Here is a 24,964-nt window from a genome sequence, read left to right as displayed (position 1 = left end):
AGTTGTCCGACCTTCTGGTACACCAAGGAGTTCACACTGGGGAGAGGCCATTCACCTGTTCTGTGTGTCGGAACAGCTTTGCTCAGTCATCTACTCTTCAGAGACACCAACGAGTTCATACTGGAGAGAGGCCATTCACCTGCTCTGAGTGTGGGAAGGGATTCATTCAGTTATCCGACCTTCTGAGACACCAGCAAGTTCACAAATGATTGTAGGATTTGGAATTTGTCTTTGCTGCTTTTAGAGACATCCAGGACTGAACATGTGGCTGTGTAACCTGAGGTGTGTAAGAAATGTGTCCCAGCCACGCTCTTCCATGGTTCAGTGGTCCTGGAGGCAGAACAGAAACTCCTTTACAACTGGGTTTAGAGTCAGGAAGAACAATGGTGAATATTGGAAATGTGATGTGAAGTCAGAGATTGGTGTTAAATTGGGATCTGTTCCTGACTGAGACTCTGAGAATAAATAGAAATGTGGAATGAACATTTAAAATGTTTGTGATATTCCTGATCTATCATTATCAGACAATAACAACACTCTACATTTATATTGTCTCTTTAACAGAGTAAATGTGAAAACTGACACTGTTTTCAGATGATGTCACTGATGGGAATATGTTGATAAGAAATGAGAGGCCAAGCCTCTGGAGACACCAGAGGTAAGTGTGGGAATGGGAAGGGAAGATATTATAAGTGATTCTCTGACTCTGATTGAAGAGAGAAGAATAGGTTTAAAGTTTAATATTTCTTTATTAGTTTCACAAGTAGGCTTACATTAACATTGCGATGAAGTTACTATGAAAATCCCCCAGTCGCCACATTCCTGCGCCTGTTTGGGTACACTGAGGGAGAATTTGGCATGGTCAATGCTAACCAGTACATCTTTTGGACTGTGGAGGAAACCAGAACATCCGGAGGAAACCCACACAGACAAGAATGTGCCGACTCTGCACAGACAGTGACCCAGAATCGAACCCGAGTCCCTGGTGCTTGAGACGGCAGTGCTAACCACTGTACCACCGTGCCGTCCATGTAGAACCAGGAGAGAGTAGCCCCACCCAGCTGGACGACAGTGGAGAGGGATGGAGCAGAATGATGTGGGCGACCTTGCCAAAGGCTGCAAATAGGTCGAGGATAAAAAGGGAAAGTTCATTTTTGTTGCAATCACATAGGATGTCAGTGCGGACTTTGATAAGAGCTGTTTCAGTAATGTGACAAGGCAGAAACCTGATTGGAGAATTCAAAAATGTAGTTCTGGGAAAGATGGCCTTGGGTTTTGGGAGAAGACAAAACATTCAGAATGAATGAGGGGGCGGGGCTGGAGGACCGAGCGAGAGCCGCTGGTCCTCCAACCAATCGGAGTGAATGAGGGGGCGGGGCTGGAGGACCGAGCGAGAGCGGCTGGTCCTCCAACCAATCGGAGTGATTGAGGGGCGGGGCTGGAGGACCGAGCGAGAGCGGCTGGTCCTCCAACCAATCGGAGTGAATGAGGGGCGGGGCTGGAGGACCGAGCGAGAGCGGCTGGTCCTCCAACCAATCGGAGTGAATGAGGGGCGCGGCTGAGGGCGAGTTGCACTGTGGTAATCTGGAGCATGCGCAGTGCCGATCACTGGGGATTGAGGCGGTTGCGGAAATATTCAGTCCGGGCGATAACACCGGGTAAATCAGGAATGAGTGATGGAGCCGGTGGGTGGGCGGACTTGGAGGCTTCATAAAAGTCCCGTGTAGGCCGCAAGCCCCCAATGGGAAGCTCGGATTCGATATTTGAACCGTTGAAAAGTTGTTCGGGCTTTTCCCCCGATTCAGGCCCGGGTGAACGACCGCCATCTTGACAGTGTGTGGCCGAGCGCACGCGCAGACAGAGGGAGCTCCAGGCTCAGCCCCCCCCCCCCCCCCAATCAGACTGACTGGTTGGAGGACCAGCCGTTCCCGCTCGGTCCTCCAGCCCCTCCCCCTCCTCCTATTGGTCCGGAGCTGCCGTCAATCAGCTCCCGGGCATTGTGATGTGGAGCATGCGCAGTGTCATTGCTGTCCTTGGCGCTTGTTTGTCCCGGAGAAGCGGAGTCAGCGTTAGGCGGTGGCTGGGAGGATTTGGAAACACTTTGTGGATCCGCAAACCCTTCAGAATCATTGTCAGCTCCCTGGTTTGCAGCTGCGGGGCTTCTCCCTCCCGGGAACAGGCCCAGGTTAACGGCCCCATCCTGGCTCAGCCACTGGAGGATGGTTCACATCAGAGGATGGGGGAGGGGGACAATAAATAAGAGGTTACACTTTGGCCTCAAATCAATGAGGACTCTGATCTCTGGGAAGGAAGGAAACCCTGGGAGGTGGGCGGGGAGGATTCACAAACACCCGCTGGAGGCCCCAACACCCCCAGTAAAAAGCTGCAGCTCCCGGGTTTGCAGCTTTTTCCCGGGAGGGAGTTGGGGAAGTTTTGTGGAGACAATTCCCGGCTGGTTCAGTTAGTGGTTCCTGGAGCTCAGAAACCCTGAGTTAGAATCCTGAACCCCACACTGGGTGGTTGTTTTATTAAATTATTATTCATCTGTTGAAGAAAATATTAATTTGTTTTGAAAAATCATTTTTATAGCGTTTGTGAAAATGTCCATTAAAATAGCCGTTTTTCCAATGTATTTCTGATGAGAATTTTAATATTACTGATTTGGGAATTGATTCTCGGGAATGGTCATTCTGAAAATGATTATGTTTTAATTTACTCCATAATGCCAGAAGTCAGTTTGTATTTCAAATGTAATTTAGAATGTCTGGGAGCAAATGTTAAAATGAGGTTTGAGACACCAGCTGCCATTACTCCCTGTGACTGATGATACCTTTGTGCCTGTGCAGGAGGTAATTCCCCTGGTGCTGTGGCACAAATAAAATGGAGCCTTTCCTCGGAACAGGTCCGTGTTAACGGTCACCGTGTTGTTTCAGTGGTGAGCAGGGGAAGTGTGGCCATTGTGGTAACAACAGAGTCGGTGGGACTTCATGTCCCCTGACCTTAAAAGAAAATAATTGACTCCTTGGTTGTACAGTCAATCTGCACATGATCTGGAGAACTGAATCCAGCCAGAGTGACAAGGCAGAGGGAGCTGGTCTCAGAGTGGAGACATGAAATGGTGGAGATGGGGCAAGGAGTTTGATTTAGACCAGGGACAAGGGAGAGTGTGTGGGATGGGGATTACAGCTCAAGATAAATGAGATGAAGAAGTGTTCCATGGAAACTCGAATTGTCTGTTATGAATTCGTTTTTTAAGCTCTTTTTGCAGGGAACTAGAAGAGGATAGGAAACTCAAACTAAACTTTAGGTCAAGGTCTACAGAACCATTTGATTCATCATGACCTCAGTATGATTGCTTTTTACAGTGGAGGGAGAAATCATTGCCTGTTTTGTCAGTGGAAGAAAATTTTAAAAATTCAATGTGGCAGAAAAAGACCCGAGACTCACACCCCCAAGTGAGAGTGTTCCAGTGAACTGACTGAAAAGAGCTTTAACCGGTTACACAGCCTGAAAAAAATCACACTATTCACAGTGAGAAGAAACCGTATGGGATGAGGCTTCAATTGATCATCCAACCTGGAGAGACACAAAGTCACCTGCACCGTGGAAATGTGAGGATTGTGGTAAAGAATTCAATTATCCATACTTGCTGGAAAACCACAGACACAGTCACACTGGAGAGAGGCCATTCACCTGCTCCGTGTGTGGGAAAGGATTCACTACCTCATCCCACCTGCTCTTACACCAGCAAATTCACACTGAGGAGAGGCCGTACAGCTGCTCCACCTGTGGAAAGGGGTCCTCATATTCATCCAACCTCGGTGCACATCAGCGAGTTCACACTGGGGAGAGATCATTCACCTGCTCCTTGTGTGGGAAGGATTTTGCTGGACCATCCGGTCTTTGGTCACACCAGCGAATTCACACAGGGGAGAAGACATTCACCTGTTCTGTGTGTGGTAGAAATTCACTCTGTCATCTAACCTGCTGTCACACCAGCGAGTTCACACAGAGGAGAGACCGTTCAGCTGCACTTCCTGTGGAAAGAGGTTCAGGTCTTCATCCAACCTCAGTGCACACAAGCGAGTTCACACTGGGGAAAGGCCGTTCACCTGTCCACGTGTGGGAGGGAATTCACCAATTCATCCGGCCTCCTGTCACATCAGCGAATTCACACTGAGGAGAAGCCATTTATTTGCACATACTGTGGAAAGAGTTTCAGGCAGTTATCAATTCTCACTGCTCATCAACGCACTCACACTGGGGAGAGACCATTCACTTGCTCCATGTGTGGGAAGTGATTCACTCAGTCTGGCAGCCTGCATTTACATGATCTCACCCACACTGAGGAGAGGCCATTCACTTGCTCTGTGTGGGAAGGGATACACTCGGTCATCCCACTTGCTGACACATCTGCAAGTTCACAATTGTCAGCAGGAGTTAGGTTTTGCAGTTACTGCTGCTGTTAATCACATTCAGGATTGATATTCTGACAATATTGGTTTGTTTCTGCTGACATTAACAATCCCTACAATTGGAATTCTGCTTTAATATTCTGAGATGTCACTGATTTTCAGGGCTGTTGTGTCCCCTTTTAAACGTACTATCTGTGATTTTTTTGTTTGTTTTATTCAGGAACTCTCAACAGGAACTTGTTTATAATACATTTTCCTTCAATCTGAAATTGACGTTTGGTACAAACTACAATTCAGTGTCTGAAAGATTCCACTGATTAAGATTTCCAATGAGAAAATGCTGACAATTCTTACTGACTTACACATTCTTCACAGTGACACTTCCACGATCACATTAAATTGTTAAGGAACATAAAACAATGCACAGATACTTGTTGGTACTGAACTTGAATATTGCTGACAAGAGAGACATGTTGCTGAATCTTTTCAGCATGCACTCATCAGGACAAACGGAAGAATGCCAAATTTTAAATGATTGCAATTTATACTACAGGAGAAAAGGGTGCTAATTGGTGGACTCTCATTGACTTGAAGCTTTGCCACGGAGAAACCAATAGGAGACTGTAGGTTTCTCAAGCTTCTGGGAAATTCAAAAAAGGTACAAGGCTTTTGTTTGCAGGGAAAGGATCGCTGCATATATATATGTATGTCACTTCTCGCAAATATAACTGAGCCATATTATGAACTCGACTGATTATCTTCAATTGATTGAGTGTAGCTATTAGCACACTCAGGATTGTTCAGCAAGTGCTGCCCAATCTGTAATCACAGTAAACATGGTATTTTTGGTTTTGTGAGTGTGGGCTGCTGAAAAGAAAATCACTACCTATTATGAACAAATCAAGGAACATGCTGTTTTATTCTGTCAGCCATTTACTGGGCGAGCCGGCACTGTAATGTTCACCATTTTATATTCAAATCTGGGGGGGATAATGTTCATTGTTTTATTTTCGGGTCTGGGGGGGATAATGTTCTCTGTTTTATACTCGAGTCTGGGCTATAATATTCACTCTTTTCTCTTCAGGTCTGGGTCAATAATCTTCACTGTTTTATATTCGGGTCTGGGGGATAATGTTCATTGTTTTATATTCGGGTCTGCGGGATAATGTTCACTGTTTTATATTCGGGTCTGGGGGGGATAATGTTCACTGTTTTATATTCGGGTCTGGGGGATAATGTTCACTGTTTTATATTCGGTTCTGGGGGATAATGTTCACTGTTTTATATTCGGGTCTGGGGGGGATAATGTTCACTGTTTTATATTCAGGTCTGGGGGGGATAATGTTCACTGTTTTATATTCGGGTCTGGGGGATAATGTTCACTGTTTTATATTCGGGTCTGGGGGATAATGTTCACTGTTTTATATTCGGGTCTGGGGGATAATGTTCACTGTTTTATATTCGGGTCTGGGGGGGGATAATGTTCACTGTTTTATATTCGGGTCTGGGGGATAATGTTCACTGTTTTATATTCGGGTCTGGGGGGATAATGTTCACTGTTTTATATTCAGGTCTGGGGGGGATAATGTTCACTGTTTTATATTCGGGGTCTGGGGGGGATAATGTTCACTGTTTTATATTCGGGTCTGGGGGGGATAATGTTCACTGTTTTATATTCGGGTCTGGGGGATAATGTTCACTGTTTTATATTCAGGTCTGGGGGGGATAATGTTCACTGTTTTATATTCAGGTCTGGGGGGGATAATGTTCACTGTTTTATATTCGGGTCTGGGGGATAATGTTCACTGTTTTATATTCGGGTCTGGGGGGGATAATGTTCACTGTTTTATATTCGGGTCTGGGGGGGATAATGTTCACTTTTATATTCGGGTCTGGGGGATAATGTTCACTGTTTTATATTCGGGTCTGGGGGATAATGTTCACTGTTTTATATTCGGGTCTGGGGGAGAATGTTCACTGTTTTATATTCGGGTCTGGGGGAGAATGTTCACTGTTTTATATTCGGGTCTGGGGGGGATAATGTTCACTGTTTTATATTCGGGTCTGGGGGATAATGTTCACTGTTTTATATTCGGGTCTGGGGGGGATAATGTTCACTGTTTTATATTCGGGTCTGGGGGATAATGTTCACTGTTTTATATTCGGGTCTGGGGGGGATAATGTTCACTTTTATATTTGGGTCTGGGGGGGATAATGTTCACTGTTTTATATTCGGGTCTGGGGGGGGATAATGTTCACTTTTATATTTGGGTCTGGGGGGGATAATGTTCACTGTTTTATATTTGGGTCTGGGGGATAATGTTCACTGTTTTATATTCGGGTCTGGGGGATAATGTTCACTGTTTTATATTCAGGTCTGGGGGGGATAATGTTCACTGTTTTATATTTAGGTCTGGGGGGGATAATGTTCACTGTTTTATATTCGGGTCTGGGGGGGATAATGTTCACTGTTTTATATTCAGGTCTGGGGGGGATAATGTTCACTGTTTTATATTCGGGTCTGGGGGATAATGTTCACTGTTTTATATTCGGGTCTGGGGGGATAATGTTCACTGTTTTATATTCGGTCTGGGGGGATAATGTTCACTGTTTTATATTCGGGTCTGGGGGGGGATAATGTTCACTGTTTTATATTCGGGTCTGGGGGATAATGTTCACTGTTTTATATTCGGGTCTGGGGGGGGATAATGTTCACTGTTTTATATTCGGGTCTGGGGGATAATGTTCACTGTTTTATATTCGGGTCTGGGGGATAATGTTCACTGTTTTATATTCGGGTCTGGGGGGGATAATGTTCACTGTTTTATATTCGGGTCTGGGGGATAATGTTCACTGTTTTATATTCGGGTCTGGGGGGGGGATAATGTTCACTGTTTTATATTCAGGTCTGGGGGATAATGTTCACTGTTTTATATTCGGGTCTGGGGGGGATAATGTTCATTGTTTTATATTCAGGTCTGGGCGATAATGTTCACTGTTTTATATTCGGGTCTGGGGGGGATAATGTTCACTGTTTTATATTCGGGTCTGGGGGGGATAATGTTCACTGTTTTATATTCAGGTCTGGGGGGGATAATGTTCACTGTTTTATATTCAGGTCTGGGGGGGATAATGTTCACTGTTTTATATTCTGGTCTGGGGGGGATAATGTTCACTGTTTTATATTCAGGTCTGGGGGGGGATAATGTTCACTGTCTGGGGTTTGTGAGCTCGGGTTGATTCTGCCTCACGGTGCATTCCAGGCTGTCAGAGCTGTCATTAAAAGCCCTAATTTCCAGTCAGTGACTGAGTTGTCTCTGAAGGGATGGAGAATCAGAGTGGGGGTAATGTGCTTCATGAACAGCGATGGGTGGCAGTGAGTATAAAATAAACCAGGACTACACCAAGTAGTTTTGAGAACATTGAAACCATCACAAAATATCACAGCATCATGTTGGAAAACAGAATACTTTATCTGAATCTTTGATCAATTTTGTTTGATTCAATATTGTGAGTGACTTGTTGGATTGCTGGTTATTTTCTAAAGGCAGCTCAGCACCATCATTTTGACCATAAACTCGGCCCTGGTAACTGCTGCTTTTTTTCTGCACCTTCTGTTTTAATTTTAAGTGGAACCTTAATATTTGCTTGGTACACCGGCCGATTGATCTTTCCAGCGGTGAGTGTGTCTGAGAAATATACAACTAAAAACATTCTCTATTTACCTCCTGCATTGCTGCAGTAAATATACATTGTTCTGACTCTGCCAGCAGGGCTGTGGAATTAATTGGATCGATCTTAAAGAGAGCCTGGCTGGGCAGGATAAAGTCACAGAGGTTTACAGCATGGAAACGTGAGCCAAATGGTTTCCATCTGTGATGTATCATTGCATAAAACAGAATATTCAGTCTCAGGAGAAAGAAAGTGAAATAAACCAGTTTCTGGGGGATTTACCCAATCAGTATGAGCACCTTCAGGAGAGCGGGGGGCGGGGGGGAGGGGAGAAACCAGTGAGAAATGTTTTAAAAACTCGGGGTATTCCCACAGGAGAGCACTGGTTTAAATCAATTTTAGAAATAGAGAATGGCAGTGCACAAATTTAGAGGAATGTATTTTAAAAAATTAATTGATCTCAATTGCACAAGATAATTTTCTATTATGTCTTTGATTGACAATGGCGCTGTTCATTCCCAGGTGCCCCTGCGGTTGTGAACTTGCCCTATTCTTCCGGTGAAGCGGGCAGAGAGGGGAGTGATTTTTGGAGGGCAGAACTGGAAGATAAGATAAGCTGAATTTATTTTTACTTACTTTTTTCGGAGTTGTTTTTTTCCTGAGAAACAGGAAACTGGAAGTCAGCCGTAGGGAGACCTGGGACGTTTTTTTTTTTGCCCACTAAATTTGAACGGGGAGGTAACCCGAGACTCTACACGTGTATAGAGTCTCCCACCCTCCCTCCTCCTCTAACCTAAAAAAAAAGACTCGGTGTGAGAGCAGGTGAGCTTTCTTTTTCTTTTTCTTCTTTTCTCTTTCGTTTATTAGTTCGGGAAGTTAGCAGGGATGTCAGTGCAGGCAGTGCAATGTTCCTCCTGTGGGATGTGTGAGGTGAGGGACACCATTAGTGTCCCAGCTGAGTACACCTGCAGGAAGTGCACCCAATTCCAGCTCCTTGAAGACCGTGTTAGGGATCTGGAGTTGGAACTGGATGAACTCAGGATCATTCGGGAGGCAGAGACAGTTATAGATAAAAGCTACAGGGAGGTTCATACTCCTAGGAATGAGGATACTTGGGTGACTGTTAGAAAGGGTAAGAAGCAGACAGTGCAGCGATCCCCTGTGGCCGTTCCTCTGTATAACAAGTATACCGTTTTGGATACTGTTGGGGAGGGCGACTTACCAGGGGTAAGCCATGGGGTACAGATCTCTGGCACAGAGTCTGTCCCTGTTGCTCAGAAGGGAAAGGGGGGGAGGAGTAGAGCATTAGTCATTGGGAACTGCATAGTTAGGGGGACAGATCGGAGATTCTGTGAGAGCGAGAGGGACTCGCGGCTGGTGTGTTGCCTCCCAGGTGCCAGGGTCTTTGATGTCTCGGATCGTGTTTTCAAGATCCTTAAGGGGGAAGGGGACCAGCCCCAAGTTGTGGTCCACACAGGCACCAATGACATAGGTAGGAAAAGAGATGGGGATGTAAGGCAGAAATTCAGGGAGTTAGGGTGGAAGCTTAGAGCGAGAACAAATAGAGTTGTTATCTCTGGTTTGTTACCCGTGCCACGTGCTAGTGAGGAGAGGAATAGGGAGAGAGAGCAGTTGAACACGTGGCTACAGGAATGGTGCAGGAGGGAAGGATTTAGATACCTGGATAATTGGCGCTCATTCTGGGGTAGGTGGGACCTCTACAAACGGGATGGTCTTCACCTGGACCAGAGGGGTACTAATATCCTGGGGGGGAAATTTGCTAATGCTCTTCGGGAGGGTTTAAACTAATTCGGCAGGGGGGTGGGAACCTGGATTTCTGCTCCAGTGTACAGGAGGATGTGAGTGGTGAGGTGATGAATAAGATTTCAAGGTCGCAGGAGTGTACCGGCAGGCAGGAAGGTGCTTTGAAGTGTGTCTACTTCAATGCCAGGAGCATCCGGAATAACGTGGGTGAACTTGCAGCATGGGCTGGTACCTGGGACTTCGATGTTGTGGCCATTTCGGGGACATGGATAGAGCAGGGACAGGCATGGTTGTTGCAGGTTCCGGGGTTTAGATGTTTCAGTAAGATCAGGGAAGGTGGTAAAAGAGGAGGAGGTGCGGCATTGTTAGTCAAGGACAGTATTACGGTGGCAGAAAGGATGTTTGATGAGGACTCGTCTACTGAGGTAGTATGGGCTGAGGTTAGAAACAGGAAAGGAGAGGTCACCCTGATGGGAGTTTTCTATAGGTCTCCGAAAAGTTCCAGAGATGTAGAGGAAAAGATTGCAAAGATGATTCTGGATAGGAGCGAAAGTAACAGGGCAGTTGTTATGGGGGACTTTAATTTTACAAATATTGACTGGAAATGCTATAGTTCGAGTACTTTAGATGGGTCAGTTTTTGTCCAATGTGTGCAGGAGGGTTTGCTGACACAGTATGTAGATAGGCCAACAAGAGGCGAGGCCACATTGGATTTGGTACTGGGTAATGAACCAGGCCAGGTGTTAGATTTGGAGGTAGGTGAGCACTTTGGTGATAGTGACCACAATTCGGTTACGTTTACTTTAGCAATGGAAAGGGATAGGTATACACCGCAGGGCAAGTATTATAGCTGGGGGAAAGGAAATTATGATGCGATTAGGCGAGATTTAGGATGCACAGGATGGGGAAGAAATCTGTAGGGGATGGGCACAATTGAAATGTGGAGCTTGTTCAATGAACAGCTACTGCGTGTCCTTGATAAGTATGTACCTGTCAGGCAAGGAGGTAGTGGTCGAGCGGGGGAACCGTGGTTTACTAAAGAAGTTGAATCTCTTGTGAAGAGGAAGAAGGAGACTTATGTAAAGATGAGACGTGAAGGCTCAGTAAGGGCGCTTGAGAGTTACAAGTTCGCCAGGAAGGAGCTGAAGAGAGAGCTAAGAAGAGCCAGGAGGGGACATGAGAAGTCTTTGGCAGGTAGGATCAAGGAAAATCCTAACGCTTTCTACAGGTATGTCAGGAATAAAAGAATGACTAGGGTAAGATTAGGGCCAGTCAAGGACAGTAGTGGGAAGTTGTGCGTGGAGTCTGAAGAGATAGGAGAGGCGCTAAATGAATATTTTTCGTCAGTATTCACACAGGAAAAAGACAATGTTGTCGAAGAGAATACTGAGATACAGGCGATTGGACTAGACGGGATTGAGGTTCATAAGGAGGAGGTGTTAGCAATTCTGGAAAGTGTGAAAATAGATAAGTCCCCTGGGCCGGATGGGATTTATCCTAGCATTCGCTGGGAAGCTAGGGAGGAGATTGCAGAGCCTTTGGCTTTGATTTTTATGTCATTGTCTACAGGAATAGTGCCAGAAGACTGGAGAATAGCAAATGTTGTCCCCTTGTTCAAGAAGGGGAGTAGAGACAACCCTGGTAATTATAGACCAGTGAGCCTTACTTCTGTTGTGGGCAAAGTTTTGGAAAGGATTAGAAGAGATAGGATTTATAATCATCTCGAAATTAATAATTTGATTAGGGATAGTCAGCACGGTTTTGTGAAGGGAAGGTCGTGCTTCACAAACCTTATTGAGTTCTTTGAGAAGGTGACCAAAGAGGTGGATGAGGGTAAAGCAGTTGATGTGGTGTTTATGGATTTAAGTAAAGCATTTGATAAAGTTCCCCACGGTAGGCTATTGCAGAAAATACGGAGGCATGGGATTGAGGGTGATTTTGAGATTTGGATCAGAAATTGGCGAGCTGTAAGAAGACAGAGGGTGGTGGTTGATGGGAAATGTTCATCCTGGAGTTCAGTTACTAGTGTACCGCAAGGATCTGTTTTGGGGCCACTTTTGTTTGTCATTTTTATAAATGGTCTGGATGAGGGCGTAGAAGGATGGGTTAGTAAATTTGCGGATGACACTAAAGTCGGTGGAGTTGAGGACAGTGTGGAAGGATGTTGCAGGTTACAGAGGGACATAGATAAGCTGCAGTGCTGGGCTGAGAGGTGGCAAATGGAGTTTGATGTGGAAAAGTGTGAGGTGATTCACTTTGGAAGGAGTAACAGGAATACAGAGTACTGGGCTAATGGTAAGATACTTGGTAGTGTGGATGAGCAGAGAGATCTCGATGTCCATGTGCATAGATCCCTGAAAGTTGGCACCCAGATTGATAGGGTTGCTAAGAAGGCGTACAGTGTGTTAGCTTTTATTAGAAGAGGGATTGAGTTTCGGAGCCATGCTGTCATGTTGCAGCTGTACAAAACTCTGGTGCGGCCGCACTTGGACTATTGCGTACAGTTCTGGTCGCCGCATTATAGGAAGGATGTGGAAGCATTGGAAAGGGTGCAGAGGAGATTTACCAGGATGTTGCCTGGTATGGTGGGAAGGTCTTATGAGGAAAGGCTGAGTGACTTGAGGCTTTTTTCGTTGGAGAGAAGAAGTTTAAGAGGTGACTTAATAGAGGCATTCAAGATGATCAGAGGATTAGATAGGTTGGACAGTGTAAGCCTTTTTCCTCGGATGATGATGGCTAGCACGAGGGGGCATAGCTTTAAATTGAGGGGTGATAGATATAGATCAGATGTCAGAGGTAGATTCTTTACTCAGAGAGTAGTAAGGGTGTGGAATGCCCTGCCTGCAACAGTAGTGGACTCGTCAACATGAAGGGAATTTAAGGGTCATTGGATAAACATATGGATGAGATTGGAATAGTGTAGGTTGGATGGGTTTAGATTCGTTTCACAGGTCGGTGCAACATTGAGGGCCGAAGGGCCTGTACTGCGCTGTAATGTTCTATAGTCATTCCACAGGAGCCTATTGCGCAGGCGCAGTGCTGTATCTGGGGCATGCGCAGTGTCACTGCTCAGAGTCCTGAATGCGGGAGACGCTTTTTTCAGTGGGTGAGTCGGTTGGGCTGCGGGAGAAGTGGAGCCGGGAGTTGGGGTAGGGAGGGAGCGAGCGGAGGCTTCACAAACATCCGCTGTAGGCTGCACGGCCCGAATCAGACCCTGCAGGTCCCGGGTTTACAGCTCCCAGGCTTTTATCCCGGGAACAGGCCCCGGTTATCGGCCACCATCTTGTTTCAGCGGGGAAGGAGGGCACATGCGCTGCTGTCTGTGACGGGTCACAATGGGCGTGGTTTCGGGGGCTGGTTCAGAACCTCTATCTTCAGAGGGACAATAGGTAGTAGGGCGCATGCGCAGCTATCCAAGAACATCGGAATAAGAATTCGAAACAGGAGCCCGTCATTCGGCCCATCGAGCCTGCTGCATCATTCAATAAGATCATGTCTACTTTGCTACCCCCAGCCCGTCCGTACCCTTGTGGATCAAAACCTCAGCTTTGAATATATTCAATGACCTGCCTCCAATCCTCACTGGTGAAGACAGAGTTCCAAAGATCAACAACCCGCTGAGAGAAAAGATCTCTTTTCATCTTCATCTTAAATTTGAGATCCTTTATTTTTACTTGATTCCCACACCTGAGGAAACATCCTCTCAGCATCTACCTTGTCAAGCACCTTATATCATATGAATCACAGAATCCCTACAGTGCAGAAGCAGGCCATTTGGCCCATCGAGTCTGTGCCGACCACAATCCCACCCAAGCCCCATCCCCACAACCCCATGCATTTGACACGAGGGTCAATTTAGCATAGCCAATCCACCGAACCACAGTCTTTGGACTGTGGGAGGAAACCAGAGCACCTGGAGGAAACCCACACAGACAGTGACCCAAGGCCGGAATTGAACCTGGGACCCTGGCGCTGTGAGGCAGCAGTGCTCGCCACCGTGCCGCCCTTAAATTCCCAGATATTTCAATAGGATTACTTCTCAGTGTTCAAAACTCCAAAGAGTACAGGCCCAAGCTGCTCAACCTGAAAGATAAAACTCCTCATTTCAGGAATCAACCAACTGGATCTTCTCTGAACTGCCTCCACTGCAATTTTGTCCCAGCTAAAGTAATTCTGTGCCAGGTTAAAGGAGGAGGGAATGTTTGGAATTTCTGTTCTGGACAGATGCTGATGGATTTTGGAAACTCCCTTTACAGGGGGTTAGAAGGGAAAGATTTACACACAGCAAACTCCGACCAAAAGAAATGTTTGTCTGTCTTGAATTTCTAACCTTGAATTACACCTATAACTTTCCTCATTTACAGGGACAAGATTTGAAGATTGCAACATTTTTCCCGGACACCAATCTCTCTGAGATCTTTGCAGATGTAGACTCCAGCGGATTTAAAATGTTGAAAACAGTGAAATGGTTTTGGGGTGAGTGCTACTGAGCATTAAGTTAAATTTAGAGCATGCTCTGATTCCATGGATCTCGGGCTACTGTGACTCCTTTACCATGGATGAGGAGGCAATGGTGCAGTGATAGTGTGATTGGATTAGTAATACAGGGATCCAGGGCAATGCACTGTGAACCCTGAGTTCGAATCTCACAGTGGCAGATGTTGAAATTTGAATTCAGTAAAAATCTAGAATTAGAAGTCCATTGATGACAATTGTTGTAAAAATCCATCTGATTTAATAATGTCCTTTAAAGAAGGAAATCTACCACATCTACCACGGTGGTGACATTCACGAGGGGTCATAGGTTCAAGGTGAAGGGGGGGAGGTTTAACACAGATATCAGAAGGACATATTTTACACAGAGGGTCGTGGGGGCCTGGAATGTGTTGCCGGGCAAGGTGGTGGAGGCGGACACACTGGGAACGTTTAAGACTTATCTAGACAGCTATATGAACGGAGTGGGAATGGAGGGATACAAATGAGTGGTCTCGTTTGGACCAGGGAGCGGCACGGGCTAATTGTTCCTTGTTTCTCGTTTCAAGGCTTCATTCTATGATCATCTTGCTGGTGCCAGTACAGAGCGAGACTGCGGATAGTTGGGAACCTGTCTCGGGGGCAGGGAATTCATATGGTGTTCGTGGAAGTGGAAATGAATAGGGTTGGGAAGCATTTTCCGATCAGGGCCAGTGTGATCTCCTGGACTCGTTTCGATCGCCTCAGGGGGTCGGAGAGGAATTTCCCAGATTTGTTTTTTCCCCATATTGGCCCTGGGGTTTTCACTCTGGGTTTTCGCCTCTCCCTGGAGATCACATGGTCTGGAATGGGGGGGTGGGGGTGAGTTCATAGGTTGTGATGAACAAAGCATCATAGCTGTGAGGGACAGCTCGGTGGATAGGATATTGGTATGTAGATAGGCTGGAAAATTGGGCGGGGATCCTGGATTCAGGATTCAATCCTGGACCGGGGAGCGGCGCGGGCTTGGAGGGCCGAAGGGCCTGTTCCTGTGCTGTATTGTTCTTTGTTCTTTTGTTTATCCCCCAGCAATGCAAACCACTCAGTTCAAGGGCAATGAGTTATGGGCAGTAGATGCTGATGCAGCCAGCGCACAGAGTCACAGAGCAATACAGCACGGAAACAGGCCCTTAGGCCCAACTGATCCATGCCAACCATGGTGCCCTCCCAGCTAGTCCCAATTGCCCGTGTTTGGCTCATGAATTGGAAAGGATTAGAGGGATATGTACTTATCCAAATGCTTTTTAAATGTTTAAACCTGCTGTTTGAACATTCAACCACTTTCTCTGGCAGCTCATTCCATGTACACACCACCCTCTGCATGAAGAAGTTGTCCCTCAGGTCCCTTTTAATCTTTCCCCTCTCATATTAAATCTATGCCCTCTAGTTTTCAATTCCCCGACCCTGGCAAAAAGACAATGTGGGTTCATCCTATCTATGCCCCCCATTATTTAATACACCTCAATATAGTTACCCTACATTCGAAGGAATAAAGCCCTCGCCTGTCCAACCTCTCGCGATCACTCAGGCCCATTAGTCCCGGCAACATCCTCATAAATCTTCTTTGCACTCTTTCCAGTTTATCAATGTCTTTCCTATAACAGGGTTACAAAAACTGTACACAATACTCCAAGTGCAGCCTCACCAACGACTCATACAACGATAACATAATGTCCCAACTCCTATACTCAGTGCCCTGACTGATGAAGGCCAGTGTGCTAAATGCCTTCTTCACCACTCTGTCTACCTGTGACATCACTTTCAACGAACGATATACTTGTACTCCTGGGTTCCTCTGTTCCTCAACACTCCCCAGGGCCTTACCATTCACTGTATAAGTCCTACCCTGGTTTGACTTTCCAAAATGCAACACTCACACTTAAGACCATAAGACATAGGAGCAGAATTAGGCCACTTGGCCCATCGAGTCTGCTCTGCCATTCAATCATGGCAGATATTTTTCTCATCCCCATTCTCCTGCCTTTTTGCCATCACCCCTGATCCCCTTATTAATCAAGAACCTATCTATCTCTGTCTTAAAGACAGTCAATGACCCGGCCTCCACAGCCTTCTGCGGCAAAGAGTTCCACAAATTCCCCACTCTCTGGCTGAAGAAATTCCTCCTTATCTCTGTTTTAAAGGATCGTCCCTTTAGCCTGAGGTTGTGCCTCTGTGCTCTGTATTATTTGTACTGAAATCCATTTGCCAATCATCGGCCCACTTCCTTAACCGATCAACTGATGAAGATCCCCCTGTATATATATATATTTCCAGACGTCTCTTCCCTCAGAGGGCTGTTAGTCTTTTGGATTTCTCTTCTACAGGGACCAGTGGAGGCTGAGGATCATTGAATATATTCCAGTTAGACAGATCTTTGACTGACAAGGGTGTCAAGGGTTATGGGGAACAGATAAGAAGATGGAGCAAAAGCTAAGATGTGGGGGGATTTCTTCACTCAAGGATGTGGTAAAGCTTTGGAATTCTCAATCCCTGAGGACAGTGAAACCTCAGTCATCAACTACTTTCAAGAGAGAGATTGATTGGTTTCTAGATATTGAGGATATCAAGGGATATGGGTTTAGTGTGGGGAGAATGATGCTGAGGTAGATGAACAAATTATCTCATTGAATAGTTTAAAAGGCTCGATGAGCCAAATAGCCGACTGCAGCTCCTATTTGTTATGGTCTCTGTGTCCAGGACAGGAAGCAGTGAGCACGGATCTGTCAATCAGCCTCAATCAGCACCTTCAGGAGAATTGGGAGGGTGAATATTAGATACAGCAGAGTGAGAATCGAGGGAGAGTGTGTGGGATGGAGATTTACAGCTTCTTGGGACTGAAATAGGAAAGAATGTTCGATAGAAACTAGAATTGTCTGTTCTGAATTTCTATCCTGTACTGACACTGATGACTTTTGTAAACTTGTTTTACAGGATATTGAAAGAGGAATCACAGGCCGAAATCTCAAACGTTACGTCAGATCTGACAGAGTCATATTCCATGGGAGCTGAATATCATCGGCCTTTGAATCTAGAAGGAGAAATGGTTGTCCAGTCTGTTGATTTGAAAAGATTTCAAACATCAGTGTGACTGGAAAAGCACCAACACACGGCCACACTCGAGTGAGAGTGTTCCAGTGCACGGACTAAAGAGCTTTAACCAGTTACACAGCCTGAATAAATATCACACCATTCACAGCGGGGAGAGACTGTACCAGTGTCCTGTGTGTGGACAAGGCTTCAACTGATTGTCCACCCAAGGGAGAGGCAAGGACACCTGCACCATGGAGAAACCATGGAAATGTGCGGACTGTGGGAAGAGATACAGACTCCCATCCCTGCTGGAAGCTCATCGGCGCAACCACACTGGGGAGAGACCATTCACCTGCTCTCAGTGTGGGAAGGGATTCACTCGGTCATCCATCCTGCAGTCACACCAGCGAGTTCACACTGGGGAGAGGCCGTTCACCTGCTCTCAGTGTGGGAAGGGATTCACTCGGTTATCCATCCTGCAGAAACACCAGCGAGTTCACACTGGGGAGAGGCCATTCACCTGCTCTCAGTGTGGGAAGGGTTTCTCTCATTTATCCACCCTGCGCACTCACCAGCGAGTTCACACTGTGGAGAGGCCGTTCACCTGCTCTCAGTGTGGGGAGGGATTCACTTGGTCATCCAGCCTCCAGAGACACCAGCGAGTTCACACTGGGGAGAGACCGTTCACCTGCTCTCAGTGTGAGAAGGGATTCTGTGATCCATCCAGCCTGCTGAGACACCAGCGAGTTCACACTGGGGAGAGGCCATTCACCTGCTCTCAGTGTGAGAAGGGATTCTGTGATTCATCCAGCCTGCTGAGACACCAGCGAGTTCACACTGGGGAGAGGCCATTCACCTGCTCTCAGTGTGGGAAGGGATTCTGTGATTCATCCAGCCTGCTGAGACACCAGCGAGTTCACACTGGGGTGAGGCCATTCACCTGCTCTCAGTGTGGGAAGGGATTCACTTGGTCAAACCAGCTGCAGAGACACCAGCGAGTTCACACTGGGGAGAGGCCATTCACCTGCTCTCAGTGTGGGGAGGGATTCACTCGGTCATCCCGCCTGCTGAGACACCAGCAAGTTCACACTGGGGAGAGGCCGTTCACCTGCTCTCAGTGTGGGAAGGGATTCACTTGGTCATCCCACCTGCTGAGACACCAGCGAATTCACACTGGGGAGAGGCCGTTCACCTGCTCTCAGTGTGGGAAGGGATTCACTCGGTCATCCCACCTGCAGATACACCAGCGAATTCACACTGGGGAGAGGCCGTTCACCTGCTCTCAGTGTGGGAAGGGATTCTGTGATTCATCCAGCCTGCGGATGCACCAGCGAGTTCACACTGGGGAGAGGCCATTCACCGGCTCTCAGTGTGGGAAGGGATTCAGTCTTTCATCCCACCTGCTGAGACACCAACGAGTTCACGAGTGATGACAGGGGTTGGATTCTGCTGTTATTGTTTCTGCTCTCAATTCCATCCAGGACTGCATTTTGTTCATTCTCACAGTTGGTCAATGGGGAGGATGCTCTGATTGTGGGAAGGGATTCACTGATTCATCCGACATGCTGAAACACCAGAGAATTCATAATAGGGAGAGGCCATTTATCTGCTCCGAGTGTGGGAAGGGATTTACTCAGTCATTCAACCTGCTAAAACACCAGCCAAGTCACACTGGAGAGAGGCCATTCACTTGCTCCAGTTGTGGGAAGGGATTTATTGATTCATCCAGTCTGCGGAGGCACCAGCGAGTTCACACCGGGGAGAGACCATTCACCTCCTCTGATTGTGGCAAGGGATTCAGTCAATCATCCAACCTGGTAAAGCACCAGCGAATTCACACTGGGGACAGGCCATTCACCTGCTCCGTGTGTGGGAAGGGATTCACTCAGTCACCTCACCTGCTGAAACACCATCAGGTTCACGAGTGACTGCAAGGACTGGATTTTGCTGTTAATCTCATCGAGGTCCCAACCATTTTCATTGGTGTCTGTTTCTGCTGATGTTAATAAACCCTGGCCCAGTTGTAAGATTTGTATTGTGGATTGTCTTGTCTGAGTCCTGAACTCGTAAATAAAAACAAGAAGTGCTGTAAAAATTCAGCAGGTCTGACAGCATCTCTGGAGAGAGAAACAGAACTAATGTTTTGACACTGAAGAAGAGTCACATTCAACTGGAAACATTAACTGTTCCTGTCTTTACAGATTCTGTCAGACTTACTGAGATTTTGCAGCAACTTCTGTTTTTAGAATGACGGTGAATGCTGGATACATGAATCAGAGATTGGTGTAAAACTGGGATCTGCTCCTAAATGAAAGTGAAACAGCAGGTTAAAGTTTCCAGTCTGAAAAGTACCATGGTTGTTATACTATATATACCATTTTAAGGCTGGTTTTAACTCATTTAAAATAAACCTATTTAAAATATATTTGTTAAAGTCAGTATTAAAATACGAGTTGGATGAGTTCACAGGAGCCTGTTAACCACTGGGACAATTATTCAACAAACATTGGATTTCCAGATAGAGAAGAAGCTGCAGTTTGTTTGCAGGAATTCCCTGTTTTATTGATGTGTGTGTGTTAGACATCAGGATAACTAAAACTACACAAACCTGGACATCAATGGTGATCTGATTGACAGTTACTCTGGGAATCACTCCCACTGTGAAACTTCAGCACTGACACTGCTGAATGTTGTAGGCTCAGGGAGTGGGACCTCCAGGAGTGGACTGCAAGAAAAGCTGGGTTTCAGTATCCTGACTAATATATGGTGAGGAACCAGAAAAATCCTTACTGAGGAACTGCCTGGGGTTTTACCAGTGTAGGTTCAGGGGCGAATGATTCCTGACTCCCTGAAATGTCTGATATTGAACCCAGTTTGGAACAAGATTCATTCAGTTTCCAGGAGAATAGAGAGAAATATCACCCACAACTGAGAGAGAGAAAAACAGCCACCTTGATCAATGACTTGGATGAAGCCAGAATTGATGATACAAAGATAGGTAGAAAAGCAAGTTGTGAGGTTGTGACAAAAAATCTGTAAGGGACACAGATAAGTTACCTGAATGGACAGAAAAATGGCAGATGGAGTATAGTGTGGGAAAGTGGGAGCTTTTCCACTTTGGCAGGAAGAATAGAGAAGCAAAAAATTGTTTAAATATACAGAAACTGAAGAATACTGCCGTAGAGAGAAATCTGGGTGTCCTTGTACATGAATCGTGAAAAAATAGGATGAAGGTACAGCAAGTAAAGAAGAAGGCAAATGGAGTGTTGGACTTTACTGCAAGGGGGTGGAGTTTGAAAAAGGGAACTTGCTGCACCTACACAGGACATTGCTGAGATAGCAGCTGGAATACTGTGTACGGTTTTGGTCTCCCTACTGATGGAATGACATGCTTTCATTGGAATGAGTTCAGAGAAAGTTCACCAGGCCCATTCCTAAGATGAAGGTGTTGCCTTTTGAGGAAAGGTTGTGAAGGTGTAGGGGAGAATTCTCCCATCCCACCCACCACAGGAATCGTAGCAGGCCGGGGGGTGCACCACACAAAAATCCTTTGACCTCGCAGAATCCAACTCGTTGTCTTTTGGGGAAGGGTTGCACCAATACTCATTGGGTTTGGAAGAATGAGCAGTGAACATTCTGAAACATGAGATTCTCATGGGCAGTTGACAAGCTCGAGGCCAAGAGGATGATTCATGAAGCAGTCTTGAACTTGGTGCCACAGATCTACAAGGAAGCCAAGGGTATTGTTTCAGCCCTTACAGACACCAATACTTTATCCTCAGTTTTAGTCAGGTTAGTCAGAGGTTTAGTCAGGTGTGGTGAAAGCTTCAACCAATCATCTGGCCTTTTGGAACATGATTGCAGTCACAGGGAGATGCCATGGAAATGTGGGGATTGTGGGAAGAACATAAGAACTAGGAGCAGGAGTAGGCCATCTGGCCCCTCGAGCCTCATGGCTGATCTTTTTGTGGACTCAGCTCCACTTACACGCCCGCTCACCATAGCCCTTAATTCCTTTACTGTTCAATAATTTATCTATTCTTGCCTTAAAAACATTCAATGAGGTAGCCCCAACTGCTTCACTGGGCAGGGAATTCCACAGATTCACAACCCTTTGTTTGAAGAAGTTCCTCCTCAACTCAGTCCTAAATCTGCTTCCCCTTATTTTGAGGCTATGCCCCCAAGTTCTAGTTTCACCTGCCAGTGGAAACAACTTCCCTGCTTCTAATCTATTCCCTTCATAATCTTATATGTTTCTATAAGATCTCCCCTCATTCTTCTGAATTCCAATGAGCATAGCCCCAATTTACTCAGTCTCTCCTCATAAGCCAACCCTCTCAACTCCAGAATCAACCTCGTGAATCTCCTCTGCACCCCCTCCAGTGCCAGTATATCCTTTCTCAAGTAAGGAGACCAAAACTGTACACAGTACTCCAGGTGTGGCCTCACCAGCACCTTATACAGCTGCAACATAATCTCACTGTTTTTAAACTCCATCCCTCTAGCAATGAAGGACAAAATTCCATTTGCCTTCTTAATTACCTGTTGCACCTGCAAACCAACTCTTTGAGATTCCTGCACAAGGACACCCCTGTCCCTCTGCACAGCATAAGAAGTCTCACAACACCAGGTTAAAGTCCAACAGGTTTATTTGGTAGCAAATACCATAAGCTTTCGGAGCACTGCTCCTTCGTCAGATGGAGTGGAAATGTGCTCTCAAACGGTGCAAACAGACAAAATCAAGTTGCAGAATACTGATTAGAATGCGAATCCTCCAGCCAGCCAGGTCTTAAAGGGACAGACAATGTGGGTGGAGGGAACATTAAACACAGGTTAAAGAAATGTGTATTGTCTCCAGACAGAACAGCTAGTGAGATTCTACAAGCCCAGGAGGCAAGCTGTGGGGGTTACTGATAATGTGACATTAATCCAACATCCCGGTTTAGGCCGTCCTCATGTGTGCGGAACTTGGCTATCAGTTTCTGCTCAGCGACTCTGCGCTGTGGTGTGTCGTGAAGGCCGCCTTGGAGAACGCTTACCTGAAGATCCAAGGCTGAATGCCCGTGACTGCTGAAGTGCTCCCCCAGAGGAAGAGAACAGTCTTGCCTGGTGATTGTCGAGCGGTGTTCATTCATCCGTTGTCGTAGCGTCTGCATGGTTTCCCCAATGTACCATGCCTCGGGACATCCTTTCCTGCAGCGTATCAGGGAGACAATGTTGGCCGAGTTGCAAGAGTAGGTACCGTGTACCTGGTAGATGGTGTTCTCACGTGAGATGATGGCATCCGTGTCAATGATCCGGCACGTCTTGCAGAGGTTTGTTTGAGGTCATTAGGTTACATTGAAGCTTCATATGTTTCATATGAAGCAATTTTTAAAAGCAGTATCTCGGCCTTTTGGCTAAGATGCAAATGAGATCAAGTCTTGGAGGAGGAATTGCTTTCCCTCCTCCAATCAGCTTGGCCTCTGCACAGTAGCACGCTGCAATTTTTTCCCATTTAAATAATAGTCAATTTTGCTGTTATTCCTACCAAAATGGATGACCTCACATTTACCAACATTGTACTCCATCTGCCAGACCCTTGCCCACTCACTTAGATTATCTATATCCCTTTGCAGACTTTCAGCGTCCTCTGCACACTTTGCTCTTAGTGTCATCTGCGAATTTTGACACACTACACTTGGTCCCCAACTCCAAATCATCTATGTAAATCGTAAACAATTGCGGTCCCAACACTGATCCCTGAGGCACACCACTAGTCACTGATCGCCAACCAGAAAAACACCCATTTACCCCCACTCTTTGCTTTCTGTTAGTTAACCAATCCTCTATCCATGCTAATACATTACCCGTAACACTGTGTACCTTTATCTTATGCAGCAGTCTTTGGTGTGGCACCTTGTCAAATGCCTTCTGGAAATCCAGATACACCACATCCACAGGTTCCCCATTGTCCACTGCACATGTAATGTTCTCAAATAATTCCACCAAATTAGTCAAACATGACCTGCCCTTCATGAACCCATGCTGTGTCTTACCAATGGGACAATTTATATCCAGATGTCTCGCTATTTTTTCCCTGATGATAGATCCAAGCATTTTCCCTCCGACAGAAGTTAAGCTAACCGGCCTATAGTTACCTGCCTTTTGACTACCTCCTTTTTTAAATGTTTGTGATTTTGTGAAACCTGTTTTTGTTGTCTGAGCTGACTGGAATTAGAGCCAGAGCAGGAGTAATCCAGGAGAATGATTTGGAGGTAAAGCAAAATCCAGCAGATGCTGGAGTTCTGAAAAGAACCGACCTGCTGAGTTTATCCAGCATTTTCTCTATTTATTATAATGCTTTTGGGACCTGGGTTTGAATCCCACCACGTTTCAATAAAAATATTGATGAGCATGAATTAATTGTTGTAAAAACACATCTGGTTCTCTAATGCCCTTTAAGGAAGGAAATCTGCCGCCCTGATCCAGTCTAACCGACATGTGACTGGATTCACAAACAATTCAAGGGCTGACTGGGTAAACAGGGAATGTCACCATCAGAAAAACAGAGCCCCCTGGAGGGCAGAAGGGTTAGGACAGGTTATGGAGGTTAAAATTGTCATCATTGAGAACAACCCAGACTTCAATGGAACAAATGGTCTCAAACACAATCTCTTGTAGTTAGTGTGGCAGGGTGTGGTGAATCAGGTTTAAAAAGAGTCAAATTATATATGTTTTCTAGTTTGAACAACCACATTTAAATCTGGGACACGGATGAGGATATGAATTGGTGTTTGGTGGTAAGATCTAAATGTGTGTATTACGCCAAGAAGCCTTAAACTCAGAGTGAGAATATTTCAAACCAGGGTTCAAAATGAACGGCTGTGGAGGGTGAATTCACTCTCAAAAGAAAACAAAGAAAATTACAGCACAGGAACACCCCCTTTGGCCCTCCAAGCCTGCACCAACTACACTGCCCGACTGAACTGAAACCCCCTCTGGGGACCATATCCCTCCATTCCCATCCTATTCCTGTATTTGTTAAGACGCCCCTTAAAACTCACTATCGTATCTGCTTCCACTACCTCCCCCGGCAGCGAGTTCCAGGCACCCACCACCCTTTGGGTAACAAACCTGCCTCCTTTAAACCTTGCCCCTCGCACCTTAAATCTATGCCCCCTAGTAATTGACTCTTCTACCCTGGGAAAAAGCTTCTGACTATCCACTCTGCCCAAGCCCCTCACAATCTTGTAGACTTTGCCAGATCGCCCTCAACCTGCGTCGTTCCAGTGAGAACAAACCAAGTTTCTCCAACCTCTCCTCATAGCTAATGCCCTCCATGCCAGGCAACATCCTGGTAGATCTTTTCTGTACCCTCTCCACCCTCTCCAAAGCCTCCACATCTTTCTGGTAGTGTGGCGACCAGAATTGAACACTGTATTCCAAGTGCGGCCTAACTGAGGTTCTATAAAGCTGCAACATGACTTGCCAAAAGGCCCGCAGAAATTCTGTCTTAGGAGGAACTACTGGAAGAAAATAAATCATCCTGTACATGGGAGAGACAGAAACTGTAAGGACCATCTCCTCCA

The 24,964-nt window shown here is 46.1% G+C and overlaps 2 protein-coding genes across 6 annotated transcripts in view; one reads left to right on the top strand and one right to left on the bottom strand.

Moving 5' to 3' along the window:
* The window catches only part of LOC144485659 (uncharacterized), a 39,842-nt gene that overhangs the window by 10,465 nt on the left and 4,413 nt on the right, over positions 1-24,964 (bottom strand). The gene's annotated exons all lie outside the window — the stretch shown is intronic.
* LOC144485674 (uncharacterized) lies at positions 1,587-18,823 on the top strand. Of its 5 annotated transcripts, XM_078203775.1 has the most exons (4): positions 1,596-1,658; positions 8,610-8,702; positions 14,216-14,327; positions 17,295-18,823. In XM_078203775.1, exon 4 carries the CDS (start codon positions 17,645-17,647, stop codon positions 18,821-18,823), a length of 1,179 nt encoding a protein of 392 aa, XP_078059901.1. In that variant the 5' UTR covers positions 1,596-1,658; positions 8,610-8,702; positions 14,216-14,327; positions 17,295-17,644. The 5 variants fall into 5 exon arrangements, with proteins under 5 accessions (XP_078059898.1, XP_078059901.1, XP_078059900.1 ...); XM_078203772.1 differs by lacking the exon at positions 8,610-8,702 and having other exon boundaries at positions 1,587-1,658; XM_078203774.1 differs by lacking the exon at positions 8,610-8,702 and having other exon boundaries at positions 1,624-1,685.

Source organism: Mustelus asterias, unplaced genomic scaffold, assembly GCF_964213995.1.
Source record: "Mustelus asterias unplaced genomic scaffold, sMusAst1.hap1.1 HAP1_SCAFFOLD_210, whole genome shotgun sequence".
Taxonomy (NCBI): domain Eukaryota; kingdom Metazoa; phylum Chordata; class Chondrichthyes; order Carcharhiniformes; family Triakidae; genus Mustelus; species Mustelus asterias.
The sequence above is the reverse complement of the archived record's forward strand: the minus strand, read 5'-3'. Positions and strand labels throughout refer to the sequence as shown.

What these genes read in the sequence shown, in the direction of transcription:
- LOC144485674 (XM_078203772.1), top strand. Translation starts at nt 17,645, where the DNA reads ATGGAGAAACCATGGAAATGTGCGGACTGTGGGAAGAGATACAGACTC.